Source organism: Carassius gibelio, chromosome B16, assembly GCF_023724105.1.
Source record: "Carassius gibelio isolate Cgi1373 ecotype wild population from Czech Republic chromosome B16, carGib1.2-hapl.c, whole genome shotgun sequence".
Lineage (NCBI taxonomy): Eukaryota > Metazoa > Chordata > Actinopteri > Cypriniformes > Cyprinidae > Carassius > Carassius gibelio.
The window spans coordinates 17203141-17226983 of NC_068411.1; the positions used below are offsets into that span (position 1 = coordinate 17203141).

The 23843-nt window shown below is 38.8% G+C and overlaps 2 protein-coding genes across 3 annotated transcripts; both read left to right on the forward strand.

Moving 5' to 3' along the window:
* The first annotated feature begins 3469 nt into the window (after nucleotides 1–3469).
* efna1b (ephrin-A1b) lies at nucleotides 3470–14616 on the forward strand. The gene is made up of 5 exons (XM_052577500.1): nucleotides 3470–3748; nucleotides 11968–12263; nucleotides 13128–13193; nucleotides 13307–13405; nucleotides 13557–14616. Exons 1-5 carry the CDS (start codon nucleotides 3651–3653, stop codon nucleotides 13676–13678), a joined length of 681 nt encoding a protein of 226 aa, XP_052433460.1. The 5' UTR covers nucleotides 3470–3650; the 3' UTR covers nucleotides 13679–14616.
* Nucleotides 14617–17660: 3044 nt separating this feature from the next.
* On the forward strand, nucleotides 17661–23126 carry LOC127975514 (sugar transporter SWEET1). 2 transcript variants are annotated; one of them, XM_052579652.1, is made up of 7 exons: nucleotides 17661–17702; nucleotides 17776–17886; nucleotides 18450–18527; nucleotides 18835–18958; nucleotides 19615–19776; nucleotides 20824–20943; nucleotides 21028–23126. In XM_052579652.1, the coding sequence occupies exons 2-7, from the start codon at nucleotides 17819–17821 to the stop codon at nucleotides 21133–21135; spliced, it is 660 nt and encodes a 219-aa protein (XP_052435612.1). In that variant the 5' UTR covers nucleotides 17661–17702; nucleotides 17776–17818; the 3' UTR covers nucleotides 21136–23126. The 2 variants fall into 2 exon arrangements, with proteins under 2 accessions (XP_052435612.1, XP_052435613.1); XM_052579653.1 differs by having other exon boundaries at nucleotides 17669–17886.
* Nucleotides 23127–23843: the final 717 nt, after the last annotated feature.

The following is a 23843-nucleotide window of genomic DNA, read 5'->3' on the forward strand; positions in this document are numbered from 1 at the left end:
TTATTCATCAAAAAACTTCTTTAAAAAAAGTGTTACAGTTGCCTCAAAAATATTTAGCAGCAAACCATTTAACACAGAAGACTGAAGTAATGGTTCCTGATAATCTAGCTTTTCCGTCACAGGAATAGATTGATTTGTTCATTTGTAATAATCTATATCATATATAAATGATCAAATAAATGCATCATTGGTGAGCTCAAGGGACTCATTAAAAAAGTACTATACCAAGCCCACACTTTTGAACAGTATTGTACTATTTTCCAATGATTGTAAGAAGTTTTTTTTGCAGTAGCAGTCATAGGTAAAACTTATAACCCTATATGGGAGTGATAGGCTTTTTCCTTTTCCCTATTTTTGCACTCTAAATAGTTAGTTCTCTAACTGTTGATTTTCTCCTACATGAACACCTACTCTGTTCTCCAGGTCATCCATCACTTTGTTCATATATATTATGCAATTTTCAAAGTAAATCTATTTTGCTTTCCATTTCTCTCTCTCCATTTTCTTTCACTCAACCCATTTACACATCTTTCCATCTCTCAGTGTTTTGCAACAGCAGGTTCTCTATATGCCTCGGGGAGTATCTTAGCACAACGAAACAGAGATCCACTCCCATTTCCAACCAAACCCTCAACGGTTTCTACACCCTCCCTAGGTCTTCAACTTTTTTCATCTAACCACATAAACCAATATTTTCCATATTTGATTTATTATCCCAACCCATTCCAACCATTTCCCTGTTTCAGATGCAGTACTGCACGCTATTAGCAAAAAAGTAATTATATGTCAGTGATTATTCACTCAGGTGAGGCTTAGAAACCAAAACAATGTGTATATAAATGTCTTCTGTAGTTGCCCGAAGGGCAGACACAGCTTGAAGCGTATAAAGGTTGACCAAAGTTTGTCAATGTTATTATTGTTGTCATTTCTTTTGTTGCATAACTGTGGGGCTAATTTTGCATGTCAGGCAAGGCAACTAACAAACAAAGTAAGTGTTCCATAGAGATGCATTCAGCTCATGATAACAGCTATGGGCTTGTTTCAAGATGAGGAATAAATACATTTTTCATGAGATATTTCATCATTCCCATCTGAAGTTAGAAGCTAATCAAAGCTGTGAATAATTTTCTTTGTTGCACAGATGAGATCTCCTGAGCCCACGAGGATATGCATTAGAAACTTGTCAGCTTAAATGCTAAATTAACTATAAACATCACTTCATAATGTGTTGTTATTGAATTATCCTTCTTCTTCTCATTTTTCAACACAAATGCTTTGTTGGGATATCCTGCAAGTGATTACCTCAAAGCCCCACTCACTAAATGACTCTGAAGGCCATGCATTTGCTGAATGCTGCAATAACAATGAAGAGGAACTTTTACACACTAACATTAACAGGACATTAGAGAATTTGTGTTGTACTGGATCCAGGGTTTCCAGGCTAAATGGCAAAGTCGTTTACACCTTTATCACTTTGTATTATGCAAATGTGGCCTTTGTTCAGAACACTGGATAAATGCCCATTCACTTTCATATGCATAACACACACTTTCACACACAAGTGGAAAGTATGGCCCAAAAAAATGCTAAACACTCCCACACAGATCTATCCACACTTTATAGACAGCAGCGGCTACTGTGTAGGGGGATAGTGAGAGAACAAAAAAGACAGTATGTACGAGAACGAATGAAAGAGAGAATAACTGAGAGGAATTTCAGCTTCTGTCATAGACTTATGCATGATGCCAAGCCAGGCTGTAAAGGGAAGCCTGCTGTGGGCAGATCTGTTCCTGAACATTTGCTCCGAGCTCTACCTCCTACGCCGATGGAGCTCATATTCTGCATTTTTCAGACTGAATAGTCAAAAGATGTCTACAACACATCCCTGCTGTCCCTGCTCACCTGGTGAAGGTGATGCATTTCTCTCAAAGCAGACGGAAAAGCACCCTCACTCACACACTCAACCTTGACTAATTGTCCCAAACTGAAGCCTTCAACAACATGGAACGTGCATGAGCCTGCCCAGCCCTGCCTAGCCCAGCCCAAAATAGGTAGACACGCTTTCCTCTCAGCTCACCTTTCTACCCTCAAGTCAAAAGATCTGGACTAAATGAGGATAATTGGTCTGGACTGTGACCCCAGGATGAGTAGCCAGACCTGGATTAGAGAGAACCAGGGAGCCCCTGCGGAGGTGGGACGAGGGGGAAAAGCCCGGATGACTGGAGTTGATGTCATATTAGTGTTATCAGGTGTAAAAGGGAATTTTAGGGATTACAGTTTACTGATTGATACCCAGGAAATCCTGCTTTGTTTGTCATTCTACGCGATGTACAATTTCCAAATGTAATATTTCATAACTGACTGAAAAAGACAGCCCACAGTAAATTACTCAACTTGCTGTCACTGATTTGATTAATGTTGAACAGGGCTATAATATCCAGTAAACAGGTTATATATAACCTATAGATATCTTACAGTTCGACGCTTGTATTGAGGAAAAAAATGCATTTAAGATAATTGAAATAAAATTTATAAAACAACTTTCGTAAAATAAGAAATTGGGTTACTTTATAATAAAGACATTTTATTATTATTTGTGTTATGAATATCAAAAGTTTATAAGAGAAGAATAATATTTATTTATTTATTTGGTTAGAATAAAATGTGACCCTGGACCTCACAAAACCAGTCATAAGTCACTGCAAAAGCCAACAATATGAGTCCAAATGATCGATTTTCCTTTTATGTCAAAAATCATTAGGATATTAAGTAAAGATCATGTTCCATGAAGATATTTTGTAAATTTCCTACTGTAAAAATATAAAAACTTCATTTTTGATTGGTAATATGCATTGAAAAGAACTTTATTTGGACAAATTTAAAGGCGATTTTCTCAGTATTCAAAAATAGTTATATCTCAGCCAAATATTGTCCTAAGAAAACATAAATCAATGGAAAGCTTATTTATTCAGATTTCAGATGGATTCCCATATAATAATACATTTTAATGTAAAAAACTGATTCATTTGAGAGTTATTAAACTAACATAATTAAAAACAGTGTTAATTGAAATACAGCTTAAATAAAAATAATATAAAATATTGACAAAAACATAGATATTTGACGAATAATATCAACTAAACAATAATTAAACGTTTCCTTGTCAACTAATTGAAATGTTGAAGACCTAAAATGACTATAAATGAACTAAAAATAAATAAATACACTTACAAGGGTAAAAACGTAAAAAACAAATAAAATGTAACGAAAATAACAGTTCACAATATCAATAAAAAAACTATAATATTCTGTTAAGAAAACTAAAACAACACTGATTTATTTGTCATGGTCTTAGCCTGTGCGTAGAGGCGTGTCAAATAATAAAGCTTTCCTGGTTTCATTGGATCTTTGTTCTTTGGGGGCGTGGTTTACGAATCTGATTGATAAAGCGGTCTGAGCGCACATTTTCTCCACACTTTACCGCTACAGTTTCTGCTAGAGACTCATATGAACCTGTTATCCAAGTACATCTATTCACTAGTGTTTCAGCGAGTCTAGCACTGCAGTAGTGCACATTTTACGTTTCAAAGTGCAAAACAATCCACTGCACTAGTATCTATTCATTTGAAGAGCATTATATCCCGGACTCCATGGATTTTCTGTGGCTGGTGTGCGTCGCGGTGAGCGTCAGCTCCTGGTACGCGTCTGCGGAGCGACACAGTGTTTACTGGAACAGAACGAACGCAAAGTAAGATTTTAATTGTATAAAACCTTTCAGCTGTATTCATCCATCTTTATATAATGTAATTCATGCTAGCAGTCTTCTGTGATATTTTAAATCTCTGCATAGTACACTAACACGAGTTCTCCAACTAAACGCTTGTAATACGCAGAATATAAATATAAAAACTACGTATTATATACACTGCATTAACAGTCTAAACATTTTCACAACAGTTTAGCTGCTTTATTTTATTTTATCTAGTTCATGCAATGTTTTGTTGCAATTTCTACTTATTTGCCCTTCTTGATATTCATTCGGTGGGGGAAGGAGCATGTATAGGTTAAGGAAACAAATAATATCTGTAACACATTACGAATCATTAACCCCGACTTGCAGTTGTTTACTAGTTCAGTTCACTTATCACGCATTTCATTGGTTTGCTTATCTCTGCCTCTAGTCTAACCTTTAACATGCTAGGGAATGACATGATAATTACTAGAGACAGCATCTGGACGGAGAAGTACATGGAAAGAAACCAGACAGATGGATAGACCGATCAGCCTAAATATACACACAAGTTAGTTTTACTATATTTATGAGGGCATCCTATTGACAGGCTTTGCTACCAAGATATATTTACTGTATAACTAATAGTCTAACTTTTACACACACATCCACATAAACAGACATAAACACACAAAATGAGATTATCTGTGGCTAGTAATAGCTTGACCTTTTTATGGGAAGTGTCTTGTTACTCTTAGTAAAGAAAGAAAAAGTGAAAGTGACGATATTAGTATGATATTAAGTTGTTACCGTTACAGTTGTATAAACCCCAAAGCTCCTTGATGGGATGTTTCATCAAATGATTGCGATTGTAATCTCACCTCAGTGAGGAAGGACAGGTCATCAGACACTTTAGTGCGATCGATACGAAAGACAGCATTCAGAGCGATTTATTACGCTTTTAGCAGGAAACTCAAGAACAAGAAGATGGCCTTTTGTGGATATCAGGAGTTTGTTACTATAAAACAGAATCTTTGACCATGAGATAATATCTTTTTATTCCTTCCCATAGTAATTGACTTGTTTCACCTGGATTCACACGCACACAATGATAAGCTTAGTTATGAAAGTTAACTGGTGATAGCTGAACTGAATCCGTGCTCATGACCCATTTGGAAGTTTTCGTGATGTCACAGGTGATTCACAACGTCTGTTGTGATTCGGTCTGTTTCTGTGAGTAATTTATCAATGTCATTGTTGCGCAACATGAGTGTACCAGCCTTAAGCAGACACGGTCTCAGAAGAGCTTGGCTTACTATCAGCCAGCAGACAGAGAGAGAGAAACAGCCGCTTTGCCTGAAGAAATAGTGAAAAAATCATGTAATAGAGACCAAACTCTTTTTAGGACCTGCTGTGAAAAGAATGGGGCAGAAGAGAAAGTGATGGAGTAATAGGAGCTGCTTGGGTTTGGGTAGAAAAAGAAAAAAGAAAACTGGATTGGTAATTTGAGTTAGAGATGTGGATGGAGAAAAAGAGGGGGGGGGGGGTTGTGGCACCAGTATGGTGCTTGGTCCGGTCTCTAATCCCGACATGGTCCACATCCACGGAAATGGTTGCGTAACCACACTAAGAAAATGTGTAATAACAAAACACTAAGCCCTCATAAAATCTCAGCATTAAAAATCTTGAGTGGATCTCTTCTTTTAAAGCTCTTGTTCTTGTACACATACACAAAGACCTTGCTTTATTAGCATTGAAGAGGTTAAAAACAAACGCCCACACATCAAGAGCAGAATTGTAAATATAATCCCATTTTGAGCTGGTCATAATCTGGCAGGTGTGGTGGGATCTGCGTTTTAACGGCATCTTTTTCCAAGATAAGTCTCTGTTATTAATCTTATAGAAAAAAAAATTCTTAGAATAAAAGAAACTTCTTTTACTTTTCTTTCCTTTAACAACTTCCATCAAAGCTTTGTTTAATCAGCCCGTGAAACTCAATCAGTCTGTGTGAAATTGGATTAGTCAGGCTCGACTAATCAATGGCAGATAGGTGTTAAATATTAATTGGCGTGATCATCTGATTCTGTAGGTGGCGCAAAAGCGTTCGCACGCAAACAAACACAAACACATGCTCGACTGTTTTTAACCATGTGGGTGTGAGTGAACAGTAATGATTTAATCTCCTGCGCGTGGACTTTGGCGAGCTGACGCTCTGGTTTGACGGGTACTTGCGTGAGTGTTCGCCCCGAGGAGACTGGTTTTTCAGGTCCAGATTGACATATGGACGTTGTTTTCGACAGTCTGTTTTTGAGCTCGTCACATGCCTACGCCTGCACGCTTAGTGTGCTGAAGGGGAAGTACACAGTCCAATCATGTTAGCATCATTGAATCATTATTTTTTGCCCTGAATCATGCGTTTATTTTTATGTAGCTACATGTTGTCATATACATGAGCATTCACTCATCAAAGTTTCACTGGCTCGCATACGGGGGGGAGGGGAATGTGCAATTCGGGTATATTTAGTAGACTGGGATTCCTTCCAGCAAACATGTTGCTATACTTGACCTTTCAGCTGTCCACTCATTGTCCACCCCATTTCTTCATCGTCCATCCCTTCCTCAGCAAACACACTTTGTTTGATACATGTATCTGAGCATTATATTACTGAGTTGTTCTCTTGAGGAGGAGGGGAGCAAATAGATCAGCATAACCAGACAGATTCCACAGACAGGCTGTAAATACACCATCTTTAACCCTCCCATTTTTTTGTTTAAGGTTCATAAACACGCAGACATGGTGGGCTACGTATGCAGGGCTATAATCTGTAAAACGAACAGAGTTCAGGCTCAGATTATATGTAGATGTGTGTAATCTGGCCGGATGACCCATTCACACAGAAATCACAGTGTATATTTATAGACTCCAGTGTAATCCAGTGTTGTATAATCCTGCTTTACACAGAAATTGATGTGTATGGAAAATATAATCCAAATTCCACAAAGCGTTATAGAATGTTCTACCATCTAGGGCTTGGATTGATTATGAAATCATAGCCCTTTCTGGATAATTTCTGGTATTTTTTTTTTCTTTTTTTTCCACAGATTAGAGTTCCATTTCAAGAACTCAACTGGTCAAGTTATGATGATTAGTAACTGACAGAAAGTAATCTGTTGTTCCAGTTCAGTTTTTAATGTGCATATAAACCCTTTAGGCCTGTTTTTAACTCCTTGCTTAGTTTCTTTTCTCTTCACTCATTTTAACTCATAAATCCCATTATTCTGAGCTCATCCTGTCTTCTCCTTATCTTCAGCCCAGACTTCCTCACTATTCCTCTCTGTATGTCCTTATTACCCCCCCAGCTTCATCTTTCCTTGCACTTTTTTTCCCACACAACTCCCTTTGTCTATCTCGTTTCGTCCCTGATTACTGTTTTGATTCCCGCTGCCCTGTTGAGTTGGAGTTTTCCTGTTTTTCTGTCTGCAGCGTGTTTGATTGTGTAACTGTCGGTGTAGTAAAGTGTGTGACCTGTGTGAGCTTCACAAATGTAAACAAAAGAACCAGAAGCTTGTAGCCTGGCTTTACTTAATTACCTCAAGTGGAGTGTTTGCATTCAGCGTCTTCAGCGGCTCACTGTTGCCATCTACAGAACGCTTACAGTACTTTCATTCAGTGCCTATATTGTTTTCAGTTTATTATTTCACAAGTACTTTTGTGTGACTCAAGTCGCTGACTTTGAATAAAGCTCACAGGATGCTACTAAACAACAAGCTTGCATATCAGCAGGCAATTAACATCCATTTAAAAGTGAAAGAGAAAGGGAGGAGGGGGAAATCAGGCATTTGTGAGGGAAGGACTGAGGGAGATGGGACTGGGGGGTGGGTGATGGGTTAGAGGTCAGAAAGAAAGAAAGAAGTGTTTCTCTAAAAAATTAGCCTGAATGAAGAGGCCCAGGTTTATAATGTGATTTTAAACAGAGCGGAGAAAGAAAGAGGGTGGAGAAGATGGAGGAAAGGGGGATGGGAGACAGAAAGATATATACAAATAAGATATATAAAGATTGGGGTGGAGCAATAGGACAGTGATGGATGGGGTGAAATTGTGGTCTTCTGCTTTAAACTCACAAATTGCGTATTATCACACATATTATCACACAGCCTGTGTTGTGTGATAAAGTTTTACGTTGACCTAAAACTTCTTCTTTTTTTTACTCCGGCCATTGTAATATAAATATCATGATTTGTACGTTTGCAATATTTCAATGAATTTGAGATATTGTGCAGCCCTACCCCCAAATCCAACTTAAAACATGTATCTGTAAACCCTTCCCCCAAGCCCCACTTTAACCCCTGCAAACGGCCCGTATTGGATGGGTCTGGTACCGGTGAATAGCAGCGGTGTGATCCGTGTGCTCAGTGTGATAATCCCTGGTTTGGAAGAGCGGATTAGCTGGATGGCATTCCGACCCGTTCCGCTACGGCTGGGGTAATTACCGGCATGTAATCGGGCAAGAAGGACAATATGAGAACATACTGATCGGGAAGAAAGTGCGAGAGCGGTGAGGTTAAAAGGACTTAGCGGACTTAACACCTTGAATCTTTCAGACTTTAACGATATGAAGGTGTAAGACTGAGACGTCTCTGTATATTATACTTGTAATGGAGAAAGAAAGCCAGACAGACACGAATAGCGTAAAAGCTCCGTGCAGGCGTTTGAACAGACAGGTTTTATTACTTGATAGTGTGAGAACAAGCCACTAAAATAGGATCATAATACTTGTCATGACAAGTAGCAGGTCTTAAAGGTTTTCAGTAACCAAACCCTCAACTGTGTGTGTGTGTGTGTGTGTGTGTGTGTGTCAACTGCTGACAGCGAGTGTAGTGCAGTTGGCAGTGTGTACATCTGTTCTGAAGCACACAGTGCTGACCGTCTCTCATTGTGTGTGTGTGTGTGTGCTCTTGTTTTTGGGACATATCAGGACACAACTCTGTATAATTACATTGGTATGACACAGGTATTACAAGGAGAAGGTGACTTATGAGGACATAACCCATGTCCCCATTTTTCAAAACGCTTATATATCATACAGAATGAGTTTTTTTGAGAAAGTAAAAATGCACAAAGTTTCCTGTGACGGTTAGGGTTGGATGTTGGTGTAGGGCCATAGAATATACAGTTTGTACAGTTAGAAAAAACATTACGCCTATGGGATGTCCCCACTTTTCACAAAAACAAACGTCTGTGTGTGCGTGTGTGTGCGTGTGTGTGTATGCTGCTGACACAGTTAGGGTGTGTCTGAAAAACCTGACCCTGAACTTTGACATTACTGAGAGTTTAAAACATTCATCAGAGAGATGAAAGAACACAAACATATCTGAAAAAAATCAACTATATATGATACAAAATAGTGTGGGGGGTATTTTTTTAAAAAAAGTCTCTTATGCTCACCAATGTTGCATTTATTTGATTGCAAAAGAAAATAAAAAACATTAAAACTGTGATATTCCAATTATTCCTGTTATGGCTGCTGAAAATTCAGCTTTGCCTATTATTATTATCAATATTGAAAACAATTGTATTGCTTAATATTTTTGTAGATATTGTGATTTGTCAGGGTTGTTTAATTTTGAACAGCTTGTATATATTATATATTACATAAAATATATAATAGATTTTTTTATGATATGCCCTGATATTATTATGATAGTTTTGTGTTACACACAGTGGATCATCTCACGTGGGCCGCCATGTTGAGATCACATGACCAACCTAATCAGTCAACATAAACCAATTAGTTACTCCAACTTTAAGTTTTTAAGCCCACAGGCAAACATTTAAACCCAAGCTCCTCTGTGTCTTGTGATGAACAGATGGGTGATGTGGCCCCCGGGGGCTGCGGGTACAGACACTCCTCTCGGATCTGTGATGTTTACATGGATCCGTGCCTCTCTTACAACAGCATCACTCTCACGCTTGGCCCATCACAGCACAACTGTCACACGGGAACAAGTGGACACGGCGGCGTTTGAAGTGACCGATCACTAGGATGAAAAACACGACAGAGCTTGTCTGTGATTGTTTGAGATATCAGCGGCTGGCCTTGGATCAGCTCAGAGAGATTAGAAGCGCATGGGAATGGCAGAGTGAGGGCCCACCAGACCCTCTCAGCGTGAAACTAAACTAGGGATGCACTTAATATGCAATACTTTTTGGCTCAAAAGAAATTAAAAATAAAACCTCCAAACTAAAATAAATGATTTAGATGCCGATTGTGCATCCTTAGGCAAACACCTTGGTGTCCAAAGACTAGACGCGACCCTGAGGCCGATCTTTGTGAGAAGGAGGTGAGGAGTTGATGACACCCAATTTGTGTTGTTGTCTTGGTCTTGCAAACACATTGTCATTAGGTTTCAAATAAACTGCTTCAAAGGAACATCAGACGCTTGCTTGGTCTCATCAGCCGTGATTTGTTAATTGGCATATTGAATGCACATACAAAAACCGCTGCTTTCCCACACACAGAAAAGGCAGCTGGCTTAGCAAGGTGTACACCCAGTCTTTTGAACCCTCCATTGATTAGAAGCTGTGCGAGACTGACTCTAATCTCCGCATTAACCGGCGCTAATGAGCGCAGTGATGTGTATGTTTACCCCCATCTGAAAAGACCGCCAGGCTGTTTAGACAGGTCGGCTAATGCTTACCACAGGGGCACAGTGGGAAAGAGAGGGAGATGAAGGGGGTTGGAGTGGACAACGGGGGGCCCGTCGGGAGCCTTTGTGTCTGTCCGTCATTTAACCATGGCTCCCGATGGCAACAACAACAAATACATGTGCCAAAAGGGAGAAAGTGATCGAGCAAAGGGCATGCTGGGGGAAAGAGGCCGCCTTGTATTTTGACAACGGTTCACATGAGGGCCGTGTGAGTAAATGTTATGGTAATGTGATTGGGTTTGAAGATTTTGGATATATGGAAATGTGTTGGCGTGTAGCGATGTAACACTCACCAATCACATGACTTATGGGGTTCGAACAATGGTGTCTTGTGGTCACTGTGGGAGTGACGGTACTAAGAAAAACATTGTGATTTATTCATAAATGTTGTGCAAGCAGTTTTTGTACAAAATTCACAATAGTAAATCACTGACAACATGAAAGCAACAAGACCGAAAGAATAACATACAGAGAAGCCTGTGGATTTGTCATTTGGACATCTGGCAACAGCAGTAGGGAAGCTTAGATCAAGACCAAAATGAGAAAAGCAAATGAGACGACAATAAAAGAAGAGGCAGACAGAGAGGAGGCTGTAAAAACACATAGAGCCGATTCAAAGAGCCTGTCAGTCTGAGCGGCTCCAAGCATAAGATTGTAATGGATCACACGAAGTCAAGAGGTTTTCATCAGAAAGAAAATAAATAATAAATTATAAAATGTATTTTAGATCTGCCAAAGTTAACGTGTTCACTTAAAACAAGTTTAAAATAAATGTAACCTTTTTTATAATAATTTGTTTTGGAACAATATTTATTGTGGAAAACACTTGATTGAATTAATTAAAATAATTTATCTACAGTAAAAAAATATGTAATTTCCAGATAATAAATAAATTATGCTGTTATTCACTATTTAGTTATATAGTGATTATAGTATATATCATTATTTAATTCTGACAACATTTGTCTATAAGAGGAAAAGAGGAAGGTATTCCAGTTCTTTGTAAAAGTAAAGTGAATTAAATGGACAAAACATGTGGTAGAAGTTTGCAAAACAAGCAAACAAAAAAACGGATGGACATAAATCAGTGAAATTAATGAAAAGGAAACCTGCCTTTTCATGCAGGACATAAAGAAAAACACAGTTGGACAATTTCCCACATTTCTACAATCCTTCACCTAATGTGACACCAAAATACAGAGAATGAAAGAAAGAAAAAAAGAAAAGAGGGATTTTACAGGGTGTTTTACGCAAATAAAAGCAGCAGGTGAAGGGTGAACACCACGCACCCACCTACACACATGCATCAGGGTGTAGCTCTCGCTTTTGGTGTGTACTGATGACGCTTGCCTGAGGATGTTTCAGTGTTACCAGTACTTTTGTTTCTGTTTGTTTGCGCACGTCTAGTTCTTTTCTGAGAAGGTTTTAATCCTGAGGTGTGTCTGTGTTCTGTACAACTCTATTGTAGATTGTGTTCAGTAAATATTGACAGCCATTCATGGATTTTCTCTCCCTTTTTTCTCTTCCAGTTTCCTATGGGATGATTACACCGTGGAGGTCCGCATTAATGACTACCTAGACATCATCTGCCCTCACTACACACGTGGCGAGATCCCATCCCAGGAGGCCGAGCGGTATGTGCTCTACATGGTGGAATTGGAGGACTACGAGAACTGCAAGCCCCAGTCCTTCGACCAGCTGCGCTGGGAGTGCTCCAGACCTTTCGCTCCTCACGCTCCAGAGAAGTTCTCCGAGAAGTTCCAGCGCTTCACTCCCTTCACTCTGGGCAAAGAGTTCCGCCAGGGAGAGAGTTACTTCTATATTTGTAAGCATCCACATCTCTAACTCAAGTGTAGATCTTTGTGGCATTTTGGATCTGCTTACGACAATTAGTAATGATGGATATGAGTAAAATCATTTTAATATATACTTAAAGCAAAAATGTATTCAAAAGCTGTTTAACAAAACCACTTCACTGCTTTTTTTTTGTCTTTTGTCAACCAAATCAAAGTGCATGTGATGTGACCAACAATTTCAAAAGAATAAATGCATAACATTTAGAAACAAATAAAAAAATAGTGCTGGGCAGCAATTAATCGTTAAAGTTTTTGTTTGTATAATATATGTGTATTGCATATATTTATTATGTACATACAGTGTAAAGACACACACATACAGTATATATTTTGAAAATATTTACATGTATATTTTATATAATTTACATAATTTATATCATATAAATATATTTCATATATGAACATAAATATATACCCGGTGTGAATTTATATATGCATAAAATACACATTTCACAAACACATATTATGTACAAGAAAACTTTTATTTTGGATGCGATTTTAATCTTTGCCCAGCACTAAAAAATTTTTATAAAATAATAATAGAACGGCAAAAAAGAATACATAAAATAAGAAATTGTACCATAGAGATGGCCCCTGAAGACCTTAATCGTCATTAAGAATTCAATAAATGTAGATAATCTTTAAAAATGGGTTTAAAAATCATTTAGAAAATAATTTTTAATGCATTCAAAGTGTGAGGTTTTTTTCCCCAAAGCTTATGTTACAAAGATGACCACAAAATGTATGCATATATTAGCATTTATAAGCACATCAAGTGTATGTGTAGTAGGCCATCAGATTCCAGTTCTAAATTTGTGCTCTGTTTTCCACAGCCAAGCCTCTTCACCATCATGGACAGGAGTGTTTGAGACTGAAGGTGGATGTAGTTGGACCTCATGGTAAGTCAGATCAGTTTTTTTGCACTTCTAGCCAGACATTTCTTCAAGGTTAACTGGATTACACAGACAATGAAGCCTTACTGAGGGTCCAACTATATCATTTAATTTTCTAGGTTCCGAGATTAAGAAGAAGACCATGGAAAAAGATGAGGAATTAGAAGGGAAGGTGGCTGCTGGTGGAGTCCATAACCCATCAAACAGGCTTCCAGCAGGTGAGCACTTCATATCAGTTACTCTTCTCCTCACTTCTGGCAGTGTGTCCATTTGCTTTAGAAAACATGTAATTTTTAGATTTCGTAAGCCAAGAGTGATTGGGAATGATAGTGAAATGTACTCATCATCCTTCTCTTCGTCTACTTTCAGATGACCCTATTGCCATGATCCCAGTTGTGCAGAGGAGTGTGGGCAGTTCGGGTGTTCACATTGCTCCCGTCTCAAGTTTCGTCACGTTGATCTCTTTATTCCTCTTCCTGCTTCTCCACTGAACCTAATATAAGAAGACTTAATGGACGCTGGTCCGTCAGGACCCAAAAGACTAATGCCGGTGCTGGTTATCGGCTTTGAAAATCGATTTTATATAAAGACTTTTTATACAAACTGAAGTTTCGGTGCTGGCGTGCAAGTTGCTGAGTGACGTGTTTGTATTTATGTTTGTAAGAGTGATATGAGCAGAGAAAGGTGCTTTTTTTTTTACCATTCTCTGATTCTTTTCCCCATAAGCTCTTTTTGATTTACTTTTGTAGACCGTTTGTGTTCATTCTTCCTGAAATTCATCACAAATGTATTCCCAATGTGATGCGGATTAAACCCTGAAGAGCGGAGAGCTTGTCTTGTAACCATCAGCTGTATAAATGGAATTGTGATCACAAAGTTGAACAATGGGTTAGATGTTGTGTTTGATGGAAACCTTCTCTCTACTGTACCGATTTGAGCCAAAGATCACAGGATTTATCTTAAAACTGTACCTGATCGTGCACCTAAGAGTTGATGTTTGTGCATATAACAGTGTTTGTACATCTAGAAGAGTTATCAAGCATTGGTGTTTCCTGTGTTTTGGATCTCGTGTTGCTGTAGTTTCAGTTGGTTTCTGTGATGTAATGTGAACACACCCTACAAAATGTACTGGCACTAATGTATAGATGAGATCAGAGTTTTTTTAAACAACATTTGGTTTTGAACAGGAATGTTTGGTTGTGCTGTTAGAGTTTTGTGAGCGAGAGAGAGAAGCCGGACTTCTGATAGAAAGCACAACATGCACAAACAATTCAACGGTTTAAGAAATTCTCTCAAATAAGTTAAAAGAACAATTTCTTTTGTAATAACTTGTTTTGTACTGTTATTGGTTTATAAACTTGTAAATAGTTATGTAAAAATGTACATATTGAGAGTTATATATAATAAAGACATTTGTTAATTATGAAAATGTGTGAAAGGTTATTTTTATTTATATATATATATATATATATATATATATATATATATATATATATATATATATATATATATATTGTGACGAGTCAGCTGCCTCCTCCCTGATTGTCACCGGCACCCCGTCCTAAATCGCCGCCCTTCACCAGGCTCCCGACTGGAGTGGGTGTGTGAGAGGAGGGGCGCTGGACGAGTCAGGGCTGGCGGCGTGTGATGGGGCACACCTGAAGGAAGTGGAGCCTCATTACCGCCGCTGTTTAAAAGCCCAACGCGCCTCTCCTCAGGAGACCGGTCTCTTCCCCGTGCATGCACACTGGTGTCCTCGTGGGTCCAGGAAGGGTGCGTTGAGGGACTCCCGCGCCACCAAGACGTGAGCTGCCGGACCCGCGATCCGGATGGGAACCGCACCCGTATACACGGCCGACGGGCCAGGATGCCGGGCCGTCCATCCCCTACCAGCGCCGCGGCCAACGAGAGAGACGCGGCCGCTAGGAGAAGCCGCCGCCCCTCGCGCCCCGGACCAAGGAGGGGAGCGCGTGCGGCCGCCGGACTCCGCCCCTTGCCTGGACCCTTCCTTGATGAACACTGCCCGACCTACACAAATCCCGCAGCACGACGAGGACACCAGATTCCCTGTTATTTTGGACACTTTCCCCCTTTGGCCACTTTTATTCCCTTTGTTTTATGATTTCTGTTAATAAAAGCCTCTCCGAGGCCTGACGCCACGCCCACTGTGTCTGTCTTGTGCTCCTCCCGTGACACTGGTGGAGAATGCGGGCAGGCGGAGTCTAGACAGCGCAGTTGGGAAACGTCTGGTGACGTCACCCCCCTCTCGCTTGCAAACGTTCGTGAGAACCCAGACTGGGACGGAGGAAAACTGGGGACAGCCTCCCAGCCACACAAGGGGTAAGTGATTTTCCATTGTCATTTTACCCTGTGGTTGGTTGAGGCTGTCACTAAAACCCGGTTTCTCTGTCCCTGTTCTGGTGCGCTGCGAGAGGGAGGACCGCCCGGAGAGGAAGCCCCGCCCACTCCGACCGTTTGGAGCCTGGTTGAGGATGGTAGCACTCCCGTGTGGGTGGCGCCCTGGGGACGGGGATGTCGCTTGGGAGGGGGAATGTGACGAGTCAGCTGCCTCCTCCCTGATTGTCACCGGCACCCCGTCCTAAATCGCCGCCCTTCACCAGGCTCCCGACTGGAGTGGGTGTGTGAGAGGAGGGGCGCTGGACGAGTCAGGGCTGGCGGCGTGTGATGGGGCACACCTGAAGGAAGTGGAGCCTCATTACCGCCGCTGTTTAAAAGCCCAACGCGCCTCTCCTCAGGAGACCGGTCTCTTCCCCGTGCATGCACACTGGTGTCCTCGTGGGTCCAGGAAGGGTGCGTTGAGGGACTCCCGCGCCACCAAGACGTGAGCTGCCGGACCCGCGATCCGGATGGGAACCGCACCCGTATACACGGCCGACGGGCCAGGATGCCGGGCCGTCCATCCCCTACCAGCGCCGCGGCCAACGAGAGAGACGCGGCCGCTAGGAGAAGCCGCCGCCCCTCGCGCCCCGGACCAAGGAGGGGAGCGCGTGCGGCCGCCGGACTCCGCCCCTTGCCTGGACCCTTCCTTGATGAACACTGCCCGACCTACACAAATCCCGCAGCACGACGAGGACACCAGATTCCCTGTTATTTTGGACACTTTCCCCCTTTGGCCACTTTTATTCCCTTTGTTTTATGATTTCTGTTAATAAAAGCCTCTCCGAGGCCTGACGCCACGCCCACTGTGTCTGTCTTGTGCTCCTCCCGTGACTATATATATATATATATATATATAAAACAATGGCAACACAGAAATTTTTTGTGAAATTTGTTGAGGCCTCAGAGTAAAGTTTAACACTGTCAAAACACTGTTAACACTCTCACTGTCAAACTTCCTGTCCTTTTTCATTCCCTTTTCAACTCTTTTTCCTGGCCAGGACTTCACAACTTTTAACCAAACATTCAAATAGGGGTGAGATGAATGAAAGAAGAGAGGGGGGATAGTAAAGTGGCACTTGGGTGCCAGGACGTAACTTTTTCTTTGACATTTGAGAACATTAAACACTAGATACTTCTTCTCTATTTAACCACGTCAATGGAAAATTCATCATTTTGTTTGAAAGTATGAAGTGGAATGTTTGCAGCAATAGCATCATGTGAACTCTTTATACGGTCGTCAGGTATGGCTATTTTTGCACCCCCATAAATCATGGGATTGTAAAATCCCTCATAAACTTGCCTTGTTTCTTCATAACAAATGCTATATTGATTAATTTGAAAAAAAATCATTATTGGCCTGGTAATGATTAATAGCCTAGTCGTATTATGCTACAGTGAAGAACTAGGTACATGGCCTTCAGAGATATATATATATATATATATATATATGTATTAGATTAAAGCATTAAAAGACTGATGAACTGTTAAGGCGTAAGAAATAAACTACATCAATATATAAGAAAATGTTAAATTAGATTGATTTCCCATGGCACGCTGAATTAGAAAAATTCTGTCAAACTATAACTATATAATATAAAATACATCACACACATATAATTGTTACACATATGTAAACATATAATTGTTAACTATGATGGTACTTTATTGCACCAACTTTGCATAGACGGTAGCATAAAACACCATTTCACAAAAAATAAATATATAATTTAAAACAATAAACCTTATGAGTGAGCATGACCCAGGACTCTACTAAAACAGTTCATTCTTGAATTTCTAGAATTTCTAATACAGCAGTATAGTTACATGAGAGAGAAAATGGTTGAAATATTTGTTTTAATATCAAACACTTTTCCTTATGCATAATTGTCCTTAAACTCCTTTACTTTTAAAATCTGCATCTCACTATACAACCTATAGCCTACTACAAAATCTCATTATATTCAAAGAAATATATCTAACAATCATCGTCACATTACACCTCTCATTTCACTACACAACCGGACTACAAAATGACGTCGGTGAGCAGCGCTCGGTGACAACCAATCAGAGTGAAGGAATAGATCCCCGCTGATTACGAACACGGAAATTGAGGAGGTAGACGTCAGCGTTGCACGACTGCAAGATTCATAGGTTTTGTGAATATAATTTATCTCGCTTGATTCCACAGGTGTCTGAATAGAAGCACATATCATTTTTCGCATTTTCAGTCTATGGATTTTCTGCAGTTGCTATCATGTGCGTGCATCATATTCACCGTCGGGATGTTCACGACGGGATTGTAAGTGTGTTCTCCTTGATATTTATAACCAGTCATATCACTTAATCACATTAAGTTAATGTAACTTAGCTGAGTTAAACTACATTTGCGGGTTTTAATAATTTTCGCAGCTGGTGACATGTCTCGCCTAATATAATCTGACTTCCCTCAAACTAAGTAAACAGCCTCCTCACAGCGATTTAACATTAACGTTACCATGATAACAAAAGTTTCCGCCAACATACTACAACTTACTTATTGTTACGACTGATAATAGCCAACACTGACATCAAGAACATCGCACATTATTATGATTTTACAGCTGTCCCAGTAACTGTAGTAATTATGGTATTTTGCCTGAAACAGTGGTATATTTTAACAGCTATATTCTGTATGTGTATGTAAGTTGAGCATCTAAACATTTGGAGGTTGTGCAGGTCACCTGAAGCAAATGCAATATGCCATACGTGTTAACTTACAGTGGAAATGGTAAAATATATGTTCTGCAAATGCATAACTTCCTGTATCTATGCTCATATTGCAAGATAATGTTCTTCTCATTACATCCCTCTCTGCATTTGCAGGACAGACTTGAAGAAAATGAAGGCCACACAGAGTGCAGATAACGTACAGTTTCTGCCCTTCCTCACCACATGTTTGAAGTATGCATTTATTATTTGACACTTGTAGCATTCATCTGGTAATGTTGTATATATGTGAATGTATCTTCATACATGCATTGTGCATGGATTTCAGTAAGGCTGATGATACGCGGGGCAACTTTTTGGACAATGTTGCCATCAGCGGGCAACCAGGTGAGACGCAGGGCCCATGGCCGATCTAAAATATCCAGATGGAGTTTTGTTACCCATTCTCAATGAGAAAGTGCCCAAGCAACGTTGTTTAAAAAAGTTGCCCATGTATCATCAGCCTTAGTCTGAATGATGAATGTTTCTCTGTGTGTTTTAGTAATCTAGGCTGGCTGTACTATGGATTACTGAAGGGAGATGGAACGTTGATGTTGGTGAACATCATCGGGGCCTTTTTACAGACCTTATACATCATCACCTACTGTCATTATACCAAAGACAAGGTTTGTCGTCTAGCACTGTCTTTTTTCTATTTCTTATTAATTATACATTGGGGGTCCAAAGTCCGAGACCATTTCCTTCTGTTTTGCATTTTTTATATTTTAGTATTAAATATTAATGTAATATTTTAATTACGAAGTATGTGATCAGCATTGCAGCTTGATTGAAAAGTCGAAGTGAAAAATGAATGTCCCTTTTTTTATTTAATATTACATACATTATCGATAATATAGTTTGAATTAATTTGATAAAATTAATTTAAATATTAATATCAAGTTATATTATTGGATTCATCGTTTGTGGGAAATTTATTTAACAAGTGAATACTATATAAATTAATACAGGCATTTTAATTACTTGTTATATCATCAAAATACTTGAGTGAAAAAAATTAATTAAAAAGTTTAAAATTGAATTGAAAAATGAATTAAAACCTGAGTTGAGGGGGGAAATTGAATTGAAGAACTTTAAAGTTTACATCCATGTTAAGTCAAATTTGATCCAAGATTTTCTTTTGACTGTGTGCTCAGACATTTAAACCCCACTGTATACAACAGATAAAAGATTTCGGAAATAATGTTTTATCAGTGTTCAGAAAATAGTCAAAATGTGTCAAATAAATGGTATAATTACTTAGCTTAATCTGTGTGTGTTTCAGAGGCGAGTGTACTCGCTGACACTGGCGATGGTGAGTGTGTTGTGTGTAGGCTGGGTGTATTTCACTGTGCTTATTCCTCCTGGAGAAGCTCAGCTCTCTCAGCTGGGTCTGACCTGCAGTGTGTTCACCATCAGTATGTACCTCTCTCCACTCGCTGATCTCGTGAGTACGCAACTATACATTTAACCAACATTCATTCTGTTTAAATATACAGGCAGCAGTTACCTGCACATATTTACTGAGAATCACATTGCAGTAAAGCACATAAACATATTGTGAAAGCACCAGAAGCTTGTATTAGCATTGTAGCATATTACCAGCACAGTCTATGACAAACACAACTCATAATAGAACATATTTAAATATATTTAATTGCATACATAAATGTGTTATTTATACAGGACTTTTAAAACCATGCTGACACATCAAACTTAACACAAAATAAAACCATGATAACATATAAATATGATCAAATAACAAGGCTGATTATGAATTAGCTTGATGGTGGAGGGAAAAAATTACAGGAATTACACCACATAATAGAATTAAAAATATAATTGAATCAATCAACCATGAACGAAAAAAAAAAGATTGCATACAAGAAATAGACTAATACAATTTATGTTAACAGTGACTCCCTTGCATATCACATAAAGCATACATCAACTCTAAAAGAAATGTACATGTCCCTCTTATCGTTTCCTTTGAAAAAATAAATAAATAATGGTTTGGAGTCTTGTATTGACATTCCAGCATTCCATCATTTGTTTATCACTCCATTCATCCTTCTTTTCTGTGCCCTCTCATAGTCTCCATCTTCCTGTTTTGGATCTCTCTCTCTCTCTCTCTCTCTCTTCCAGCTCTTTCGATCTGTCCTGTGCCCTGTGTTGAATTTCCTGTCATTCTCGTACCTCCTTTTGTTGCTTCCTGTTTTTCCCTCCATCACTGTCTGCAAGTGTCAATATCTGCTTGTTCTAGCAGAGACTATGCGTGAGTGTAAATGTTGTGGTTGTGGTTGGAGCTGTAATGCAGCATGTGCGCTTCAGGGTTGCTGATCTTTGGTGCTTAAGTAGAAGACACAGGTTTGAGTCTTGATGCTGTCATGTTTCAGTCTGCTTTCTGTCCCCTCTGTCCTTTTCTTTTTGATAATAAACCATAGCAAAAGCATTTTCCTCTTAAAAAAACATTTGTGTTCTTCATTTCCACCAGCTGGATATTGTGCGAACTAAGTCTGTGGAGCGCTTGTCTTTTTCCTTGACCGTCGCTACATTTTTCACATCAACATCATGGACACTGTATGGCCTTCAACTACATGACTATTATATCATGGTAAGATGATAAAGCGACTGATCTGAGACAGTGGTTTGAGGTGAAGCTGAGTGTCATTATTTTTATTATTATTTTGTCTTTCAGGTGCCCAACACCCCTGGCATCTTTACTAGCATAATTCGCTTCTTCCTCTTCTGGTGGTTCGGAGACGTCATGTCAAATAAGTCCTCCTATAAACTGATCCAAATCTGAGAGAGGATTTCCACTGAATGTGATTGAATTAAATTAATTGCCTTCTCTACTTTCCTTTACCCAAGCCAGAAGACATTCTGGTTTCCTTCACATTTGACTTCCATGATACCATCTGAAGTGAAACTGCCACTTTAAATTCTGTGTGGACAGACAATTTTCACTTTTTCTTTTGTCTTTGTAGGAAAAAGCATGGTTTACCCAAAAATGTTAATCCTGTCATAATTTACTCATGATCGTGTTATATTCCAAATCTGAGTTATGGCATGAGAGTGAGTAAATGTTGAAATTAAATTACATTAAGTTTCTTCCAAAAAAAAAAACTAACTGCATTTATTCACTTATATTATTCCCAACCTGTATGACACATTTTCAATTTTTATTTTTATTTTTATTTTTTATTTATATAATTTTTTATTTTTTTTTCCTGCATGTAATTACAAAGAATTGGAACAGGAGCTTTAATTAAAAAGACCATACTATAGTAGTCATCATATCATTTACTATATTCCAAGCTTTCTGAAGCTGTGAGTTAAGATTTAAGAAACTAAAAATCTTGATCTTAGCTCTTGGCACCTGTTTCATGAACTGATCATTCTTGGTCTTTTCAATGAATTTGCTCATTCATCTGAATAACTCAGATCAAGCTCACTGGAGGGGAATATGATCAGACTATCATATAAACTTACATGTAGCAAACATGTCTTTAAGATCTGTTTTATGAAACTTGTCTATCATGAGATTTCCTGTTCATTTTTATTATTTATTTTTTTTATATAATAATTGGGTGTGAAAGACTCTCCTCAGAATGTATTTTGTTGTGTCCTGGAAGACAAGTAAGTCATACAGGTTTTGAATGACATAAAGATGAGTAAATAATGACAGTACATTAACATCTTTAGAATTTTAAGTTCTCTGAGTGACAGACTATTTTCACTTGATCGTTTGGTTAATCCTTGTAAGGATCAGGACGCTCTCGGTTTGTTTGGATGTATATCTTAATAAGTGTTCAAAATCTGCAATTACAACACGCCTTTAACTGAGAGCTCAAACCTGTTTGTTCCCTTATGAAAATTAACCATAGATTTATTATAGTAGTAACCATGTTATTTTTATTTATTTGTTTTTTTTTTTTTTGCTGTTAATCACCATTTGAATAACCAAAGTTTTACTACAAATTCTATGGTTAGTGTAGCCAAACCATGGAGGTTGTTTGTTTGTTTTTTTGTAGAAAAAAAAACATGGTTAATTGTCATAAGGGTTAATTTAGCTGGTTCTCTGAAAGTGATGTGTTACTGTTAAGCAGGTGCAGTTCTGTTACTTAATGAATGTTAATTAATCATAGCATCATTCTTAACTGTGTCCATATAGCAGTTTGGCAGCTATTTCATCATGATCCAACTCGAGTGACAAAGCCCAAAAGAAACCTTATGTGCATAAAACCTTCCTTTGTGCTGAAGAATAACGCAAATATAAAAATGAGTTTGACTGAATGTTGTTTAATTCAAAATATCAGTCTCTGAGATTTCAGAGAACAGGAAAATTGTACGTTTTGTAGCTGGAAACTAAAAAGGTCATTTTCTTAACCCTGTCACTGTCAGAACAGTGTTCTTTACAATGAACCCATAAAAACAAAAACATAAAATCTTAAACCACTTAATGGTACGTATGCTAAATGGTTTGATCTGTGATGGACATAAACTTACATTATATATCTTACTGTACATCTTTATTCACTGCAGCCTTTCCAAGTCTCTAAGACTGGGCTTTGTGAATATAAAAAAAGGGTTATTATGATCATTTAAAACATATCAACGTTGTTTTATTGTTACATTGTTTATTGCTTTGGTGTTGGAAGTTTATTTGTATGTTCCTTTGTACTATTTTATATCCTATGCAACAGTGTGTATTATATCAGAGGGGATTTAGAGGGATGTTCTTTCTGGAGTTTACTGAAAACAAAATGTCTCAAATAAATTTTATATAACATATAACCTTCAGTGTCTGGCTGAGACTGAGAGAAGAAGTTATGAGAGCTTAGCAGAGGAATGTGAGAGGATGTTGTTCTGGTCTCAGAGAGGATCAGCGCTGATTGGGAGCAATGAAAACTCAAACATGCTCAAGAGCCAAGGCATAACGCGTGCTGACAGACGTTTTAATTTCTGTGGGAAATAGCAGCACCTTTATCTCCCGCTATTAGGTGTTTTGTTTTGTAGAGCTCTCCTCAAATGTTTGCTTGTTTGTATTTGTCTTGGTTAGCACGAGCGAGTGGGAACCGCGTGTTTGCCGTTTCTCACTGCCTATGGAGTCTTTACATGCTTTTCCTGTCTGCTTCTCAGAGAAAGACATGAAAGAGGAAAAGCATTGTGGGTGGTGATTGTTCATCAAGAAAGTGTGTTTCTGAAAGAAAACGAGAATTAGTGATTGGCAACACCTCTTTTGTGAGAGAAACAATGCTGAGCAAAGCTGTCGGAGACAAAGGGATTTTTAAGATGTTCAGTCATGTTTGTTTGAACGCTTTTAATGGTAAATGGTCAAGTTTACATTGATAAACAAAGTGTTAGAAGATCAGTGGTTCTCAACTGACGGGTCATGACCCAAAATGGATCACAGGTCCATTCTGCTGTGAGAGTTATAGGTCACAGACAACGGGGGAGCAGAAATGCATTAAATCATGCATAGTTATTATATGTCATCACTACTGATAGAGG

What these genes read in the sequence shown, in the direction of transcription:
- efna1b (XM_052577500.1), top strand. Translation starts at nt 3,651, where the DNA reads ATGGATTTTCTGTGGCTGGTGTGCGTCGCGGTGAGCGTCAGCTCCTGG. An exon ending in AGAGAGTTACTTCTATATTT is followed by an intron (nt 12,264 to 13,127) that starts GTAAGCATCCAC and finishes TGTTTTCCACAG; the next exon opens with CCAAGCCTCTTCACCATCAT. An exon ending in GGATGTAGTTGGACCTCATG is followed by an intron (nt 13,194 to 13,306) that starts GTAAGTCAGATC and finishes TTAATTTTCTAG; the next exon opens with GTTCCGAGATTAAGAAGAAG.
- LOC127975514 (XM_052579652.1), top strand. Translation starts at nt 17,819, where the DNA reads ATGGATTTTCTGCAGTTGCTATCATGTGCGTGCATCATATTCACCGTC. An exon ending in TTCCTCACCACATGTTTGAA is followed by an intron (nt 18,528 to 18,834) that starts GTATGCATTTAT and finishes TGTGTGTTTTAG; the next exon opens with TAATCTAGGCTGGCTGTACT. An exon ending in GTCATTATACCAAAGACAAG is followed by an intron (nt 18,959 to 19,614) that starts GTTTGTCGTCTA and finishes TGTGTGTTTCAG; the next exon opens with AGGCGAGTGTACTCGCTGAC.